Consider the following 18,496-nt stretch of genomic DNA (forward strand, 5'->3'; position numbering starts at 1 on the left):
CTGCAGATAGGCTAAGATACTTAGGGCTAAGAGACAGTGACTTGCAAACTATGCTATCAAGCAGGCGTTAGGGCTGAGATGGGATCTGAGCCAAGGTTTTTCCAATCCAAGCCCAGAACGCTATTCAATATACTGTAATCTAATGCTATGACAGGTTTTGAGCCCCTCTTTCAATAGTGGCTTATCATATTCCAATTAAGTTCCCCCGAAAAGACACAGAATTCAACATCACGCTAAGATGATCATTCTGTCAGTGCAAGCATTTCAGCTTGCCAGATGGAACAATCTCCCCTCGCCTCCTGCTGTGTGCTGTTCTGGGGGTTCTCTCAGTCCCCCTGAGCTGATGGGGGGTCCTCGGGGGGCACCTGAGGGCATGAGAGGGTGGAATTCCCTTTGCACTAGTGAGACGAGCACAAAATCTAGAGAATTCCTATTTGAAAAGTCAGCTGCTAGAATTTTGTAAGCATCTCACCAAGCAACCTCACTTACAACTGATCTCAGTCTGAAAGCAGTGGGATCAATTTAGGGGTGGAACAGCAAAGTAACCCGAATACTTATTGTTCTTATTTAACATAATTTTAATTGGATTTGTTCCCAACTCCTCTGAACCAGGTATTTTAGGTTTTACCACAAAATATTACAGTATCTTATTCATTTTATTGAAGAGGTAGATGAACACCCACGTTTCAGACATTAGAGGCAGAAGATGCAACTAAATATACTTCAATTTTTTTTTGAGAGACAGACCCAATGTATTGCCCATATCTAGACAAAACACTAAACCAGCCTTCTCCAACTTAGTTCCCTCCAGATTATTTGTACTATAACTCCCTGCAGATCCAGCCAGCATAGGCTTCCTGGCTAGAGCTGATGGGAATTTAAGTCCAAAGCATGTGGAGGGCACCAGGGATAGGGGTAGGGGTGTGTGTGTGTGTGTGTGTGTGTGTGTGCCTGCCTGATGGGACTCAAGGAGACTTGCAGGTAAAAATAAGAACTGCTAAAAACATAGAAAAAAAAATTGAACACCAACAGGACTAAAACTACATACATACATAAAATCTATTAAAACCATACCAATAATTACAATAGCACAGCATCAGAGCTTTCATAAAAAGCAGTGAACTCCCATAAGCCTGTTGGAACAAGGAAGCCTACCCTTGCTGGCAGAAGGGCAACAAGGAGGGAGCCAGTATAGTTTTTATAGGAAGGGATTTCCAAAGTCTGGGAGCAGCCACTGAAAAGGCCCTCTCCTGTGTGCCTACCAAGCATGCCTGTGAGGGTGGCGGGAATGAAAGAACAGCTGGGGAAGACTGCTCAGAACTACTAAGTCATACTCAGCATAGACCCACTAAAATGAAGTGGACTGATTTTAGTAAATCTATTGATTTCAAAGGGTTTACTCAAAATACAACTTAGCTAAATTTTAAGAGCTGTAGCTTGAGGAGTTCTGTAATGTCAGGTTTTCACCAAACTAGGTCCAGAAAAATGGATTTTCTTTGTATCTCTTCAGTGAAGATGCAATATTATTTTCAACAATATTAAACTAGGCTTCTTTTCCACTGAAAACTGGCAGTTAAATCACTCTGCTTTTATGACTTCATTTAAAAATATTTAGTTCTTGTGCAATGAGAAAGGAAAAAGAAACCAGATGTTTCAACTACTAAACACTACACAGAGATACAGTTCTCAGCTGTTTTATGCCTGGGCAAAGATTATACAGGATTTATTGTCACTGCCACATGTTTTCCTTACTGCAGCTTCCCAGTTCATATACAGATGGTGAAATAAAGGCATGAGAAATTGCAGTAATAAAATAAAGGTGGGCAAAATTATATGCACTACATGACAGTGGCCGCTGTTTGGAAGTGTGCAATGTTTGAAGCAAGCCGGAATCTTCGCTGATCCACACTAGCTAAGCTGGATTGATTCAGGCAGTCATAGCCCCAGTGCTTTTTTCCCTAGGGGTACGCAGGGGTACACATACCCCTAAACATTTTGTGAATCTTTGTACTTTTGTCCATTTACTGTATTTATTTTCCCCGATTTGAACGATAAAATGATTTTCTTGAGTCAAAATGAGAGTAGCACTCCTAAACATTTTTTAAAGAAAAAATGCACTGCACAGCCCTATACATAATACCATTGCTTCAGATACAAAGACGTACTGTATTTTTTGCTCTATAAGACTCACTTTTTCCCTCCTAAAAAGTAAGGGGAAATGTGTGTGCGTCTTATGGAGCGAATGCAGGCTGCGCAGCTATCCCAGAAGCCAGAACAGCAAGAGGGATCGCTACTTTCGCTGCGCAGTGATCCCTCTTGTTGTTCTGGCTTCTGAGATTCAGAATATTTTTTTTCTTGTTTTCCTCCTCCAAAAACTAGGTGCGTCTTATGGTCTGGTGCATCTTATAGAGCAAAAAATACGGCATCTTTTCCCCTTTATTGTAAGAAAAGGAGGAAGCAGAATGAAACATTCTCATCAGTACTTTTAAGTGGAAAGAAGGGGAGAAAGAATGAGCCCAGATTCTCCTGTGTAAGGCAATGCCCGTATGTCAGGTACATCTGAAGACGACTGGTCTTCACAGTGCTGCTGACAAGCCTGGAAAAAAATCCCAGGCACCAAGCTGATCAAACTCTTGTATAACCTAAAGGTGGCACGCCTTACTTTAAAAGTTGGGCTGTCCTGAGCAGAGTTTATGGCTGTGTAACACCAATGCCTTTTTTAACAAGAACAATTTTCCAGTTCTGGTGCCAGAAAGTGTGTTATCGGGGGTTTCCCATTCTTGCTTTTGCAGAGACTTCAATAATTCACTAGACAAGGGTGAAAGCTACTAGAATTTAAAAACAACAATATAGCTAGAATACAGTGTCTTGTCCCACCCACCTTCCTTACTCTCCAATACATATATGTCACTGTTAATTGATTACGTAGCTTAACAGCATTGGTCTTACTTTCCCACAAGCTTTTTGTCTGGGTAAACAGATGCAATTCAAAAAATACAAATAATTCCAGTAAGCTAGTAACCCAAGACTATGATAAAAGTATAACCCTTCCTTCCATGCCTCTTGTTTCCAGACATTACAGCACAGACTATTAATGCAACTGTAATTAAGCATTTATACCGTGGAACATAATGTAGTCTGGAACAAAGTGTCTGCTCTAGGAATTTTTTGGGGGTGGGGTGGGTAAGAACTCTTTTTCCACAGTGTGAGTAGTACTTCTCATAACAATTTAGCAGCTGGAATAAGGAATGTCCAGTCAATTATGTAATCTCTGTTCTAGAAGTTTGGCATACAGAGACCATATTCAGCTACTTTGGTGAGGGGTTCTCAGATATACTGGCATTATGGCACAGCAGCAAGACTCATTCATTCATGTAGTTATTTTGAAATTTCCATACTTCCCTTCTTCTGAGGATCACAGAGCAGTTCACAACATAAAAATACAAAAATACATAACATAGTAGCAAACAAAACAATAAGACCCTCTCCCCCCCCCCCCCCCGGTTGTAAAGGCCACAGATTGCTTAATTGGCCAAAGACCTGGGAGAAACTTTATTACCAAAAAGTTATTATGGGGAGTCCAGTTGCTTTTAATATTTCTAACTTGCATATGGAGCACTTGGTTCAAACTAAGTCATTTCCAAGAAAGAAATCCCTATATATTTGTTATATTATGGCATATATATTGATATTTACATTATTGCTTCTAGATTATGCAGTGGATGACTTTTTTCCTATGGATATAGTTGATCCTCACACAAGGTTCACAAAATCACACAGGGTTACAAGAAATACCATATAACTTTTAAGTGGAATAGACAAATTTATTAACTACAGCAAACCTATTGATCAGATTACTATTTTACATTATAGAATCATTCAGTTCATTTCAGAAGCGATTTACCATCTGCAAGGTTTTTAAGACTAAAATTGTACTTGTTCAGATTTGTAACATCAGCGTAGTATGTAAAGAGGTTATCCTCAGGCTGTTATCAGAAGAGCAAAATACAGAGCAAAGATGTATCATAGAAGTGACCTGCTTCAAGATAAAAAGTTGGTTCACAAAAAAAATAAAAAATATTTTTGGTCAATGGAATAGAATAGAATGCCTTTTTCCATAGAATGCAGTGTGTTGAAACACTGGCAAGATATATTCCAGGATTTACCTGTTACACCACCAATTATTTAATATAAAAGACAAAATAGCTCATTCCAATATAGTTGACACCCTCTATTGCAAGTGGGCAGTACTAAGTATGAAAGTGTTCTTGTGCACAATCCATACGGTTAAAAACAAACAAACTAATCCCAGAGATGGAAATATTTTTATTTCAAGAGACTACAATGTCAGATAATGTGTATGTAGGGCAAACAAGTAGAGCTTGAAGAATTACTGATCGGTGAACACAAGAGCAAGGTTAGAACAAAATGCCTGAGGCTCCATTAACATTTTAGGAACACATTCATACACCTGAAGTACACACATCTTTTTTAAAAAAGAGAAAAGAAAGACCCCACTACCATTCTACTTTCTCAACTTGGAGTGTTTTGGATTTTTGCATTGCATACATTAACACCTAGTTGCTTAAATGTGAAGTTTGATTAATAATGAGAATAGTCAGCTGAATGCAGCATGTTTTCAATTGAAATAATAGTTATTTAAAAACTGGTATTGTCTTGTTAGGGGAGTGATATAAACTGAGAAGTCTGAAGCTGTGCTTACTCATTTCTTGGGCTGGTGAAGTGAAAGGGAAAGTGTTCTGACAGTCTGAGATTGCCATAAGAACCTATTAGGAGATATTTAAACTGGAATTGGTTAGGTGTGTCATACAGTGAGATACTGAGCAGTGAAATATAAATTTGCAAGCAATTTGAATTACACTAAAGTTGGGGATTCATGCTCGGCAACAACTCAAGCTGGAATCTAACAAATACTCCAGCAACTAGAAACTGGCTTTATGTGAACTTGAAAAATACCCGGTGCTGAAACAGACTTTTACCAGTATTCCATTGTTTATAGTAACAGTGTGTATAGACTGTAAATGCTGCTTGAGGTTGTAAGCATTTCTCCAGTTTGGGTCTTGTGTTTGTAGTGGGGTTACAGCAACAGGCAGGCCTCAGTGTGCTGCACACTAGGTAAAGGTAAAGGGACCCCTGACCATTAGGTCCAGTCGTGGCTGACTCTGGGGTTGCGGCGCTCATCTCGCTTTATTGGCCGAGAGAGCCAGCATACAGCTTCCGGGTCATGTGGCCAGCATGACTAAGCCGCTTCTGGCGAACCAGAGCAGCACACGGAAATGCCGTTTACCTTCCCGCCGGAGCGGTACCTATTTATCTACTTGCACTTTGATGTGCTTTCAAACTGCTAGGTTGGCAGGAGCAGGGACTGAGCAACAGGAGCTCACTCTGTGGCGGGGATTCGAATCGCCGACCTTCTGATCGGCAAGTCCTAGGCTCTACGGTTTAACCCACAGCGCCACCCGCGTCCCTTGCTGCACACTAGGATTGCTGCAAATGCAGGAGAGTTCTTTAGTCAGCAACTTTTTCTTAATAATCCAAGCAATCATAAAAAATGAAGTCAACCAATAAAGATCAGGAACTTGAAAATGGGTTGCGGATCAACACTAGCAGAATTAAGGTTTAAATTCAGAACTAGCCATGTCGAAGGTGTGCCATGTTGCTCACAAGTTGTGTTCAATGGTGAAAAAGACTACAAGGCATGTACATCAGTGTAGTCTTCCATGAAGAAACTGTCATGGAAGAGGTCAGCCCCAAAGGGCTAAGTTACAAATAAAGGCACAAGTTCCAAGTCATGTTGTTTCAGGGGAGCCTACTGGCATCTTAATAATGGCTGATGTCTTTCTCAGAATACCTGCTGCAGGGCCATCTGAAATCGTGAATGGTTATGATGGAGAGCTACCAAAGACAAAGCCTTCTTGACAGTGGCACCGTATCTGCGCTACTCTCCAGCAGAAGAGCTTTCCATCCTTTTCTGCTGATATTCATGCCAAAGGCAGTGCTTTTCTTAAGAGAACCTTAGAATTCAAAGTTTAGCACTTTTGTTTTCTGTTTCCACTGTTTCCTGCTGCTGAATTTAATTAGTTGTTTCCTGTTGTGCACTGTCCATTTTAAAATATTTGCTCTGTTACTTTGTATTATTAGTTTTATTGCTATTGGACTGTTAGCTATCCCAGATCTTTTAGATCAAACTGTGACATACAAAGCTTTTAATAAATAAAACCTGACGCATACTGGAAAAGCACAACTCCAAGCCAGAAAGAACCGGCAAATCTACAGCTGTTGACAGAAACCCGAGGTGTATGTTAACTCTCTCCTTTATAACATGTAGTAAAACTTACCTGTCTCCCAATATCATGTAATGATGTGTTTTGCTACTTTATATTATTTGCTGCTGCTAGGGGTGTTCAGGGAAATGTACAACATTGTGACATCAGAATACAGTTAAGTTTTGCTGGATGTTACCGTGAGGAGTGGGGCGCTAGTTGGGAGGCAGCTACCATTTTCAGGAGGAGCCACATCTAGTTCTGCCCTAAGAGACCCATTTAACAAGTCCCTTGTATTCAAGGACTCAAGACTTTGCAAATTAAACAATGTGAAATTTTCCTTCATACATAATGCAATGGCCTGGGCTTTGGACTCGGATGCTGAACATGAGGGATCCCAACCTGCAAGGAATTCCCCGCCTCCAGAACCAGCTGAGCCGGGGCTGGGGCCTGAGCCCGAAGGGTCGTCACCTGTGCTGGATCCTCAGGTGCAGGCATCAGCTGAGCCTGCTCTGACTCCTGAGGTGATGGAGGACCCATTGCCTGCAGGTGCTCCACTCTCAGCCCCGTCAGAGGAAGCTGAGGTTGCCTCTGGGTCCGGTAACCCTCCAGCCTCTCCTGAGCTGCAGAGGCTCAGGGCAGAGAGGCATAAGGAACTAAGTTCCCACAGGAGGAGTGCTCGCCTCCAGGCCAGGAGAGGCAAGTCACCAGAGGATCGGTGCCACCCTATGCCTCGGGGCAGATAAAAGCAGGCCAGCCCCAGTCCCAAGTTGCAGGAGCAACATTGTTGGTTGCTAGTTCCTGCCTGAACCCTGTCATGCTTTTCTGCCAGAGCTCCTGACCCGCCCTGGCTCTCTGCTTGCATACCCGTTCCTGACTCCCTGCCCTGCACCCAGCTTCAGCTACTACGGACTGCCTCCACGGTGCACCTTCGACCATGGACCGGACTGGGACCTCACCTCTCGGGTAACCCACGGGACCAGCACACATAAACTGCCACAAACGGCACCAGATTTGAAAGAGACATATGATCCTTGTACCAGTGGTTCTCAGAGGCACATAAGACTCCCTGGGAAGGCAGAGGCAGATCCTAGAAAAGACACCAGCTTTTCCTCGACAGATCAGAAATGTGTGTGTCTCTCAAATGGGTCAAGGGGCAGAATATCAACCCATTGCCATAGGAGACCATTTGCCTCATTACACCTTGCTCATTGTTAAGTACCGAGAACCATGAAGCGACCCTGTTTTCTCATGCTCCTTGTTTGCTTGATTTCCAACACCAGGAAGCCAAAAGGCTGCTGGGCTGTCTTCCTTTGGGTCAAGAAGGGAAGGGATGTGAAGGAACACATTATTAGGATTCATTTCACATTTTGGAAGACATTGAGTGTTTTCTTACTAGGGAGGCAACTTGAGAATAGCCAATCTAGAGTAATTATCTTCTACTGTGGACTAAAATGGCAGGAACAAAAATTCATACTTGACATTTGCCTGTAACACAACACTCCTTACTATATATGCCCGTCTAGTATTGTAAATCTTACCTTTTTGGTTTTGCCTCTTAGACATAATAGGTTCCCTGTATTTAGTGTTCAGTTACACAGCAATAAGAATCTGTTTCCTCAAGGAACAGAGAGTGGCAGGTTTAATTCAAGTGCTGCTTTGCATCAAGGCAGGAAATGGCAAATATCTGCTTGGGGACAGCAATCCTCCAGCTTCCAAGGCAACAGACGAGTTGTCAAAAACCTTCTTGGACAACCTGTTGATCACTGCAGATATTTCCTCTTAACATCACCTTCTGTCAAGAAGCACAAGCACAGCAGTTCATATTGCTGTTTTTCAGATTCTGAAAAAGCAAACATACAAGAGTTTGATTTATTAGTCTGGCAGACATATTGTGGTCTGTAAATGCATTCTTCAATAGTTGTTTTTTTTAAAACCTGAATTCAATTCATGTTGCTTAAAGTGAACTGCAGAACAAGGGGTCAACAAAAAGCCATCGAGATACTCTGTAAAGTTTCGGGTAGACTTTGCCCTGCATTTGAAACAGCTTGCAGTTCCAGAACTGCAGTTATTGCATTCTGGTAAAACAAACTTTGAAACTATAAAGACATCAGGATTGTTCAAAATTCATTAGCAGAAGCAGCACTTCAAGTTTCAGTATTTTTAAAAAATGTTATTTTCTAAGGGTTAGACTTAAAAGAATGGGAGAGAAGTCCTGGAATTGCGCACTCCCTAAAGGTTCAGCAACACAGTGCAACAGAGTAGTAGTATGTAATTGAAGTAGCAGCTGCTCATTTTTCTCCTAATTGTAAACACTTCATATTGCAAAATAATAATAATCCTTCTAGATGTCCTCTGATATAGGATGTCTAGAAAAATGCCCTTTTGCAGTTGTCATCTTAAGGTAATGTAACCTACCAGAACCAGTAATTAACTTTGTCATGCATAGCATCATATGAACTGGAAAGCAATAGTGCCTACACTGATAATACAAAAACGGGTACAGTTCACTAGGAATGGGAAAGTGAGGCTCTAAGTGTTGTTGGACTTCAAATTCTATCAGCCCCAGTCAGCATGGCCAATGGTCATGGAAGATCAGAGTTGGAATCCAAGAACATCTGTCTGTATTCTAGAAGAACTTGAGTTTTTCAAATGGGGGCAGGGGGGGAACGCACATGCACAAACATGCACACAAAAATCATATTTAAGACTGATAAACATGAAGTAGTAGTCAAAAGGTGCTTTTATTGATACCCTCCAATGCAGGACTGTACTAGGTAGGCTTAAATATGAACTTTAACTAATGTATCATGACCAAGCTTTTTGCACACAAATATATATTACAGAATTGCTAACCCTGGTTCTCATCACCATCCACCAGTTTCTCACTATTTATACTCATTCTTAAAGAAGAGCAGAAGACAACTGAGACAAAGTTAGTTGCCCTATTTAAGGCACTAAGAAGTTAGATTGGCAATTCTTCCAGTTGTGATACATTTCCCCACTAACCAACAGCTCTGTCCTGTGTACCACATGAACGTATTAAGCTTCAATCCAAAGAAGCCAATTATACAGGTGCAAGAGCAACATGCACCCAACTACTGCAGATCACACCATGATCCAACAGTTGAAATCTAAATGGTGGCTTGCCTCACAAGTCACGAGTATCCTCTACATGGAGAAATTGAACCTGCGGATTGAAGCCACAAGTGATTAAATTTTTAGTTACACTTTTAACATAGAGCAAGCTGTGCTTTAAAGGGAACATATAAGCATAGTAGTTTTTCCTAACTTGACATATTAATTGCTGTAAGAATGCACATGCCCTGGAACAAAGTAGCAAGCAAGGGATGCTTCACACAGCCACTCTCTTAGCAGTCATAATCCTGCCAGAAGCCAACCATGCTCTCGGTTTTCTACGTTCAGATGCCACATTTCAAGCCAACATTTTCGAAATAGGCGAAGTGGCAACATGCAAATCTACCGGTAAATCTTCCGCACAGCGTGAACAATTCCAACAAACCAGTTTGAACTAAGAGTTGTATCTGAGCACTAAAAAGAAGCACCCAGCTATATTCTAAGTGGTCGTGAGCTCAGCCTTCAATTCCTATAGATTTTCTTCCATATAATGGATTTTATTATTTAATACAATGCTAGCTATAGTTTTGATGCTTCACAAAGCTTCAAAGGCAAAAAAGAGAGAGGCAAAACCTCACTGCAAACCACCTTACAATTCAAATATCAACAGTGGGAAAGACTAGGAAGCATAGGAGAAAAGGGGAGGCATGGACAAAGCCTAAGGATTATGATATAAATCAGGAGTGGTTAAACTGGGCCTTGAGACCTGATCTAGCCCAGTGAAAAAATGTTCTGACCCCACCAATTTTGGCAGTGGCATCAAAAAGAAAAATAGTATGCATAGCACTGTGGTGGGGGAGAAGTTTAAACCTCTCTGCTCAGCCCAGTGCCTCATGGGGATGCAAGCTGCCCCTCCCTCATCACCAGATTGATCACTTAATGAGAAGGCAGGGGGACAATAACCACCCTCCTCAGCTGATCTATACAGTCCAGCTCAGCCTGTGGGTGCATGCGTGCGTGCAAGTGTATGGTGTGGCCACACTCACTTTTGGACGTACAGTACTGCTACACTTATTTTAAACAGGTACACACTGCAGAGACTTCCTGATTATCAGCAGACCCTTACATACAGTGCATTATCGCACTTGGAGAGACAGGGCTGTAGCTAATATCCTGTGAAGCAGCTCCCAAATGCCCGTTTTAACACTCATCAGGGGCTCTTTGCAGATTATTTGACTGTAACTATACAGCTATTTCTGTCAAACAGGAAGGCTACATCCAGCCCAAACTACACAGAACTTCACATGCAAAACACTTCCTAATTTTGGAGCCCGGTCCAACCATAGCAAAGTGCTTTTTAGTCCAGCTGATTTCATGAGAAAAATGTAAGAATGTGCTTAACTCCTAACTGAAAACAGGTCTTAGAGCAAGACGAAGCATTTCTATCAAATTAGTAGCGTGCAGTTTACATCTACCATGTCTGTAGGTAAGCATGGTTTCACAATTTATGGCTATATTGGATTTTACTCTGCTGTACTCTTTAATGAAAACACATCCACAAAAACAGACAAGTAAGTTTTTGAGGAAAAAGCTTTATAAATGATTTTGCAAAGTGAAGTCCTTCACACAGCTCACGGCTAAACTATGGAATTCACTCACACAAAATGTAGTGACTCTCCACCAAATTAGATGGCTTTAAAAGACCATTAGCCAGATCATAAAGGATAAGGCTACCTATGTCTACTAGCCACAATGGCTATATCTACATCCACTATCAGCTGTGTATTGCCTCTAAGCTGCCAGGGATCACAACCTACGTGTGGGCTTTCCATAGGCATCTGGCTAACCACTGTGGGGACAGGTTGCTGGACTACATGGGCCTTTAGCCTGATCCAGCAGGGCTCTTTTGTTTTTATTTGAAGCAGTGGAGCACAAATTCATTCACTATATGTGTGTATATATTCATACAAGAAGATGGCAGCCAGATGTTTAACTAATCCTGTGAAATATAATTGCTCTGCCTTGTGGTGGAACAGGAAATAAGTTTATTTTATTTATTGAAAACAGTTTTATCCTGCTTTCCCTTGAAAGAGACCTCAAGTTTAGAGTTAACAACTTTCAGAAAGAAGCTAGCAAATTTAGGCCAATGGTAAATAAAGAATACTGCTTTCCGAGTGCCTCAGCTCAGCACAACTCCAGGGATTAACCCCCAGACTTTGTCCACGCTGTCCTCACTTGATAAAAAGATATGGTCACCACTAGCAAGCACATTTGTGGATCCCATCAATCTTCCCTCAAACTCAAAAAAAAGCCTCAAATTAAGTCATAAATCTCAGATTAAAAATGCAGGAGTGCACATTACCAAAGTGTGAAATGTAAGAGCAATGTTGGGTACATTTGCTATATTTATGCAAGAGACAGTTGTGAAATAAGCACACTTAAAATGTCAGAAAATAATGTATTTAAATCTTAAAGAAACAGAACCTGGAAAAGAACAAATCTAAATCTACAGCAGCTAAGCTGAGACAAAGAAACAGATGAGAAATATTTTACCTTTGAGCCAAACACACCGAAATGGCATTTGAAGGAACGTGTTTCTGATTGCAGAACAATACACAAGCGATCAGGGAGCACAAAATTCAGAAGCAGCACAAAGAATAGCTAAAAGCACTTCTGAATGTGGCCAGATACCAAAGGTTGTCAGCCATATAGTGTGCTGATTATAACTGAAGTGTCTATGTGCTTTTATTTTAAAAAAAAACCTATAATGACATTTGCTTACTAGCTAGACAGTTTTGTAAGCACCTATTTTAAGTTGTATTTGGCCCCAAAAGAAAAGGATTGACATTTGGTCATCTGGAAGTAATTATTTCTTGCCACATGCAACTGGGTGAGTGGCAATTCACAACTCTGACCTAACATTAATGAAAGAAAATACTGGCCTTCTCTATCAGATGAAATAGCTTAGTGGAAGTATGGAAGATAAATGACAATTCTATTGCTGAAATAAGGAGGTCTAGCTCCAAGCATGTGCAGATAGTACAAGTCTGCAAGGATATCGTATGTGAGCCGCTTTCAACTAACTCTTCAAATGAGTGTAAAACAAGTATAAAAAGCTACACAGAATGAAAAAAAGAGGTGGAGAACTGTGGGTCTTTTCTTCACACTCCAGAAAAATAAAGTCCACTCAGTGAATCTATTTTAATAACAAGTTAGAAAAGACAGACTTTTAAAAAATGTGATTTTCTCCCTTCCCATCAGTAAACAAATACCTGAGCAGAACTATTGCACTGTCCTCTGAACTGTGCTTACATTTAACTTATACCACCTATCTGATCATTGAAAAGTTTGCTACACTATCTTCCATGCTGATTTGTCTGAAGCATTCCATGGCACTGTCTTTGCGAGAAGGAAAGTCAAGTGTTGATAAAATAGAGTAAGGTAAGAGCTGTAGGACAATCGTTTTAGGTTTCTACTGAAGAGTAATTACAAACAAATCTGAAATCATTCTAAAGCATTCTGTGGCAAGTTCATTTATGCAGTTGGCTGGTCAAGTCAATAGTTCTGCCTACATTTTACACTAAATCTACTAGCAAGACTCCTAACATCACAATACACACACTTCAGAAGAGAGCAGTGGTTCCCAACCTTTTTGGTATGGCAACCCACAAATCCAGATTTACTTGATATGGTGATCCATTGATTTGTTGTTACAAGAATTTTGAAACTTGGGTCTTCTGCAATCATTAGTTTTGCCTATTTTATAACCATTATATGAGGCATCCAAGCAAAAATTTACTTACACACCCATTAATGCAGAATTTGCTAAAATATTTATAATACTTATAGACTTACTCAGTTTTGTATATGCAATGAATATAATCAATCAATGAGAACAATTTAAAAGTAGCAAGCTCTTTTCTAATAAAACCAGTAAAATCAGATTACAAGCGTTTAATCTGCTCAACAGCTATGCCCAGTGGTATAGTAACCCTAGTCATTCAATCCTGGGGACACATTTAAATGGTGCAATCCACAAATCAATTGCATTGGAATATTTAAGCACCACCTTTAAGCTTGATTTTATGTCAAAGTAGATTAAATGGGACTTACTTCCAGGTAACTGTGCATAGGATTGCAGACCTGCAGCATAATCCTACATATTATGTTCAGTTAGAAGGTATCTCACACTGTTTTCGGTAAGATGCATTTCTCAGTAAGGATGGGAACCTGACTGCACTTATCTAAAAGTGCCACTGTATTGAACAGGGCTTAATTCTGAGATGACATGGTTAGGACTGTGCTGTGTCTTTAGGATGGCAGTTTTGCAGTGCAATCCTATACTAATATCTACTCAGAAGTAAGTTCCCTTGAGTTCAACTGGAATTACTCACAGGGAAGTATACAGAGGACCATCGCACTCATAGACTGCAATCCTAAAAAGGTATTTATTTTCAAGCTTTTTTGCCTACACTTGTGAAATGTAAAATAATAGTAATAATTGTGTACTGTAGGGTTTTTTTATTCCAATGACCAGTACATCAAGAAAACTGGCAGTTCATTCTGCAAGTTTGTCTGATGGACAAAAACATAACTCCTCCAGCTCAGGTGGGCTGAGAGACTACACCATCTCACACACAAACACCCAACAACCCCTGACATCTCTCCTCCTCTCCCACACCAGCCTTTCAAAGGCCCTCCCTGCATCTCCTTCTCAGAGCCCTCTGACAAGGAAAGGGTTGCAGGGGATGGAGCTGTGGCCACACCCAGAAGTTATAATGTCTCTCCAGCTGGGTGAGAGTGCCTGCTGACAGTCAGTCCTGATGTCTGGCAAAAATGTTTGCATTTTGGGCTCCAGGAGTTGGTGCATGGGCAAAGGAGGGTGCTCTGCTACTGCAGATGGGCAACAATTCATTTAAGACTTAATTGTAAATTAAATGCAATAATGATTTTGGGTTTGCTTATAAAGCCCATGACCCACTTGCACATGCTTCACAACCAAGAGGCTGAGAAATGCTGCTCTACAGCAGAGGTCTATTACCTGTAAGAATCTTTTTTCATTTTGTGATTTCAAGCAAAGGGAGATCTTCTTCCACTCCACATTTGAACAACATCTATATTATGCAGCAGCAGCTGGCTAATTGGCTTTTGAGTACAATAGTCCCTTACCAAGCTATTTTAATCTTGTTGATCACATACATGAATCTTTGCAAGGGGCATAATTTGTAACTTACAGGTATTCTCACAAACACACACAGTTCGCAATATACTAGGTTTATTACACAAATAGGAAATGCCCTAGCAAACAAATATGTTTACCCCATGTCTTTCTAAGCAAGGTAGAGAAGTACAAGCCTCTGTATTAAAACCACACTGAAGAATTCAAGAAGTTTAAGTAACTATTCATTGGTTTCTACTTTAAGTTACACTTTAGAATTTGAGATTAATCTCAGCCTTGTATTTAAAGTACAAGCCTAATAGGCACAGGCAACAAGGAACTGCATGCAGGTGAGTGTGTGGGCTGCAAGAGAGATGGAGTGCTCTGTCCCTCTTCTGTGCCCAATATAGAAATCAGGTGGGTTGCTAGAGGACAGAAGTTCCTCCCCTTCATATGAAGCACCCCTGAAAACATTCAGCTTTTGCTATGACAGCTTGTACCTCAGAAAGAAGTTTCAGTTCTGGCCTGGAGAGGCCTCAAGGGAGAACTCATTACAGAATGCCATGCTCACATGTTCCAAACAAGCTGAGCTGCAAGAGCATCTGCTAAATTCATGGTCTCTTTTCAATGTAAATCTCTGCCATTCCTCCCTTATCATTTATAACATTAATAGTAAATAAAAGAGAATCAGACTCCTTCTGGAAGTGTTAAACCAATATATGGTCACTTCCTCCTTTCCCTGCTCCTTACAGTTATCAATAAGTAAATAGAGATTATTTTTTATTTATTTCGGTGGTCTGTGTAAATTCTTGGGGTAACAAACTCTGCATGTGAGAATTGTAGGCTTGAATGCCAACTACGCTTCATAAAAGCCCTAATCTAGCACAGAGATGCAGTGGGCTGCTGGAGTAGGGACAGAGCTCTTAATCCTACCTATGTTAGGGCCCAACAGGCTAGTTAACTTCTGTGGGCTTATCTGAAAGACTGGCTTACCTATACCATCATTTACACAGCTCTTTAACTGTGCAGCATTATACCCGTGTTGTTTCTAAGCACCCTGAGAAGTTAATTCCACTGAAATCAATGGAACACAACACAATTAGAACCAAGCTACAAGCCTAACAATTGCCCTACGAGGTAGGTAACCAAAAATTTAGAATGACTCCTCAAAGGCCACCTGATTCCAACTAGGCTATTCAAACTCAGGTCCCAGCACAGTAGGGTTGCCATATTTTCAAAGGTAAAAACCAGGACACCCTGGATGTGAGCTCCCCCCCCCCCTTTTTCCCACAAAACTGCCCACAAAATGTGACTTTTCAATTGACTTGCCTATGATCCAGGACAAAGTGCCGTCTTTCAGAAATTCCCCGAAGTCAATACCACCTTTGAAATCCTGGTAATGTCAGGGAAAATGCAGATGTACAACACAGCAAATTCCCTGCATAATGTTTAACTACTTATCAGAACTGTAGGCTTGCAATGCAGCTTTCTGTAAAAATATATACATATATTCAGATACAACTGAATCTGAAGTCTTGCAACATAACTTAATTTAAATTGCATACATGATAGGCAAACAAAAGCAGCAAATGATTAATCACTACAAACTGTAATCAAACAAGGCTCTCTGCACACTTAGGAAAACCTTACTTTTTGTTCAACTTCACTCAGCCTAAGTTTCCTGTCCCCCACAAGCTGTCTTCCCTTCCCCTCCCCAAGCACTGGGCCCATTCCCACCTACACTCAAGCTATAAAGTTATTGAGCTTTTGTTCCCTCAGCACTGCTCCTTCAAGAGAAAGGTTACTGCTGCTCTTCTGTTCAGGAGACTGTTCTTTAAAAAAAACACCCCCAAAACCAACAACCACCCAAATGGTTGCTGGTCAGATGCAAACCTTTTGCAGCAGCAAAGAGCAAAACCAGCGACTACTGCAAGCTGCTCACACCCTTTGGGAACCGCTTCCTCTCATTCGCGTCCCTATTTTTCACACTCAGCTGCCCGCCGCCTCCATGATTCCAGTGCCTCGTTGTTTCGGGGTGGTACCAAACAGGGTACTATTTCCAAAAGTAAAAACCAGGACATCCTAAAAGTTGTTGAGCTTTTAGGAAGACCCCAACATTGTTGGTCCTTTTTTTTAAAGGAAACAACAAAAATTGTAGAGCCTTTTTTAAGGAACCCCCCCCAAAAAATTGTTGATTTTTTTAAAAAAAGGAAATTGCAGTGGTTGGTTTGTTGTTGTTGTTTTTTAAACGAAACCCAGCCGTCAATTCTGCCTTTGAACTCCCGGGAAAATCCGGATTTATGGCAGCCCTAGTGCCACGGCTCCAGTCTGTCTGGGAACAACCCCCTTCCGGCCTGGAAGCTAAATCCCCAATACGTGTGTGTGTGTGTGTGGGACGGGGCTGGGGGTCCTCCCCGCATTACTCGTTCATTGCAATAGGGAAATGCATTCTGGACATGCTCAGAGGCACTCTCGCGGTCCTTCCACAGGTCGCCCTGCTTTGCGCGAAAGAGGCCCTCACCGTCCGCGCAGGCCCTTCGTTCCCTCACAAACCAGCTCCGCTCCGCCGCCCCCTCGACGGCCTGCCTCGAAGCCCACCCCCTCCTTTCGCGAAACGGCCCATTCGCTCGCCTCAGCCCTGCCTCCCCTGTCCCTCCATCGACCCCATTAAGCGGCAGCGCCCGGGAGCCCCGTCCTACCCCGACGACGACCCAGCCGCTGTCTCCACAACCGCCGCCCCCCCGCCCCCTTTACCTCAGGCCGCCGCCGCCGCCGCCAAACACCGGGAAAGCGAGCCCCGCCCACCAGCGAAGAGACAGAGAACGGGAGCGAGCAGAGAACGGTGCGCGAGCCCCGGCAGCCAATAGGGCCGCAGGAGCCTCTCCTCCCTTCAGCCAATGCTTAAGCACGGACGCCGGCCAATGGGAGCGAGGCAAAGGCGGGGCCCTCCCGTCTCTCTCTCTCTCTCTCTCTCTCTCTCTCTCTCTCTCTCTCTCTCTCTCGCCAACTCCGCCCGCCTCTCCACCCTCGCGCGCGACGGAGTTCGGAGAACAACGGAGCCGCTGAAGCTCCGCCTCCCCTCCGCCCGCCCAATCGGGCTTCTTCGTTAAGGGACGGCCAATCAGGTGAAAAGGGGGTAAGGCTGCTCTTCGCCCGAACCGTGACGGCTCTTGGGCCAATCGGGGAAGCCGTGGGGCTCAAAAAGCCAATCCGGGCGCGTGGAACGTGGCGGAGATGCCGCGGGTTGCCCAATACCGCAGCGCCTAGGAAACCCGCCTGTCTCTCTTTTAACCCTTTCTTTTCTTCCCTCCGCCTGCGCGAATGGAGACGTGGGTTTGCCTGTTAATAGCGGGGGCGTGACAGGTAGAAATCCAACAGGTGATGCTTCAATCACCGATTCTGCGTTTCTATGCTAAAAAGTTGGAATTTCTGCCTGTCGGGCTTAAAGATTTTGATGGAAGTAATAATGGAATTTTGATGGAAGTAATAATGGAATACTGAATGGTTTGGTTTATATAAAATATGTAGGGATTTATGTTATGCAAAATGAACCATGGAAAAAGAAGAAAGGGAAGTCATCGATATTTTAAGTTTGTTTAAATGAATACTCTTAAATTCTAAAACAGAAAATTTAATAAAAATTAAATAAATAAATAAATAAATAAACGTACACACGCCACCTTGGGAGCTCTCCTATAGGAGAAAAGTGGCAATTCAGCCCGGACACTGAGATCCACTTCCAAGGGCCTTCTGGCGGTTCCCTCACTGCGAGAAGAGAGGTTACAGGGAACCAGGCCTTCTTGGTAGTGGCACCCTCCCTGTAGATGTCAGGGAGATAAAGAATGACACAACTTTTAGGAAACATCTGAAGGGAAGTTTTTAACGTCTGACATTTTATTATTTTATATATTTTGCTGGAAGCTGCCCAGAACAGTGGGGAAAACCTAGCCAGATGGGTGGGGTAAGGTAAAGGTAA

The 18,496-nt window shown here is 42.2% G+C and overlaps 1 protein-coding gene across 2 annotated transcripts in view; it reads right to left on the bottom strand.

The window, feature by feature from the left end:
• The window catches only part of SPATS2 (spermatogenesis associated serine rich 2), a 47,355-nt gene extending 29,951 nt beyond the window's left edge, over positions 1-17,404 (bottom strand). The window contains exons 1-2 of one of the 2 annotated variants that reach the window (XM_080994661.1): positions 17,275-17,404; positions 7,826-8,127 (exon numbers count right to left, since the gene is read on the bottom strand). In XM_080994661.1, coding sequence (XP_080850787.1) covers positions 7,826-7,850 — 25 coding nt within the window. In that variant the 5' untranslated portion in view covers positions 7,851-8,127; positions 17,275-17,404. Of the gene's footprint in view, positions 1-7,825; positions 8,128-17,219 lie in introns of both variants that reach the window. The other variant, XM_080994662.1, reaches the window with a different exon arrangement.
• Positions 17,405-18,496: the final 1,092 nt, after the last annotated feature.

Source organism: Podarcis pityusensis (assembly GCF_964106645.2).
Source record: "Podarcis pityusensis genome assembly, chromosome: 2".
NCBI classification, from domain to species: domain Eukaryota; kingdom Metazoa; phylum Chordata; class Lepidosauria; order Squamata; family Lacertidae; genus Podarcis; species Podarcis pityusensis.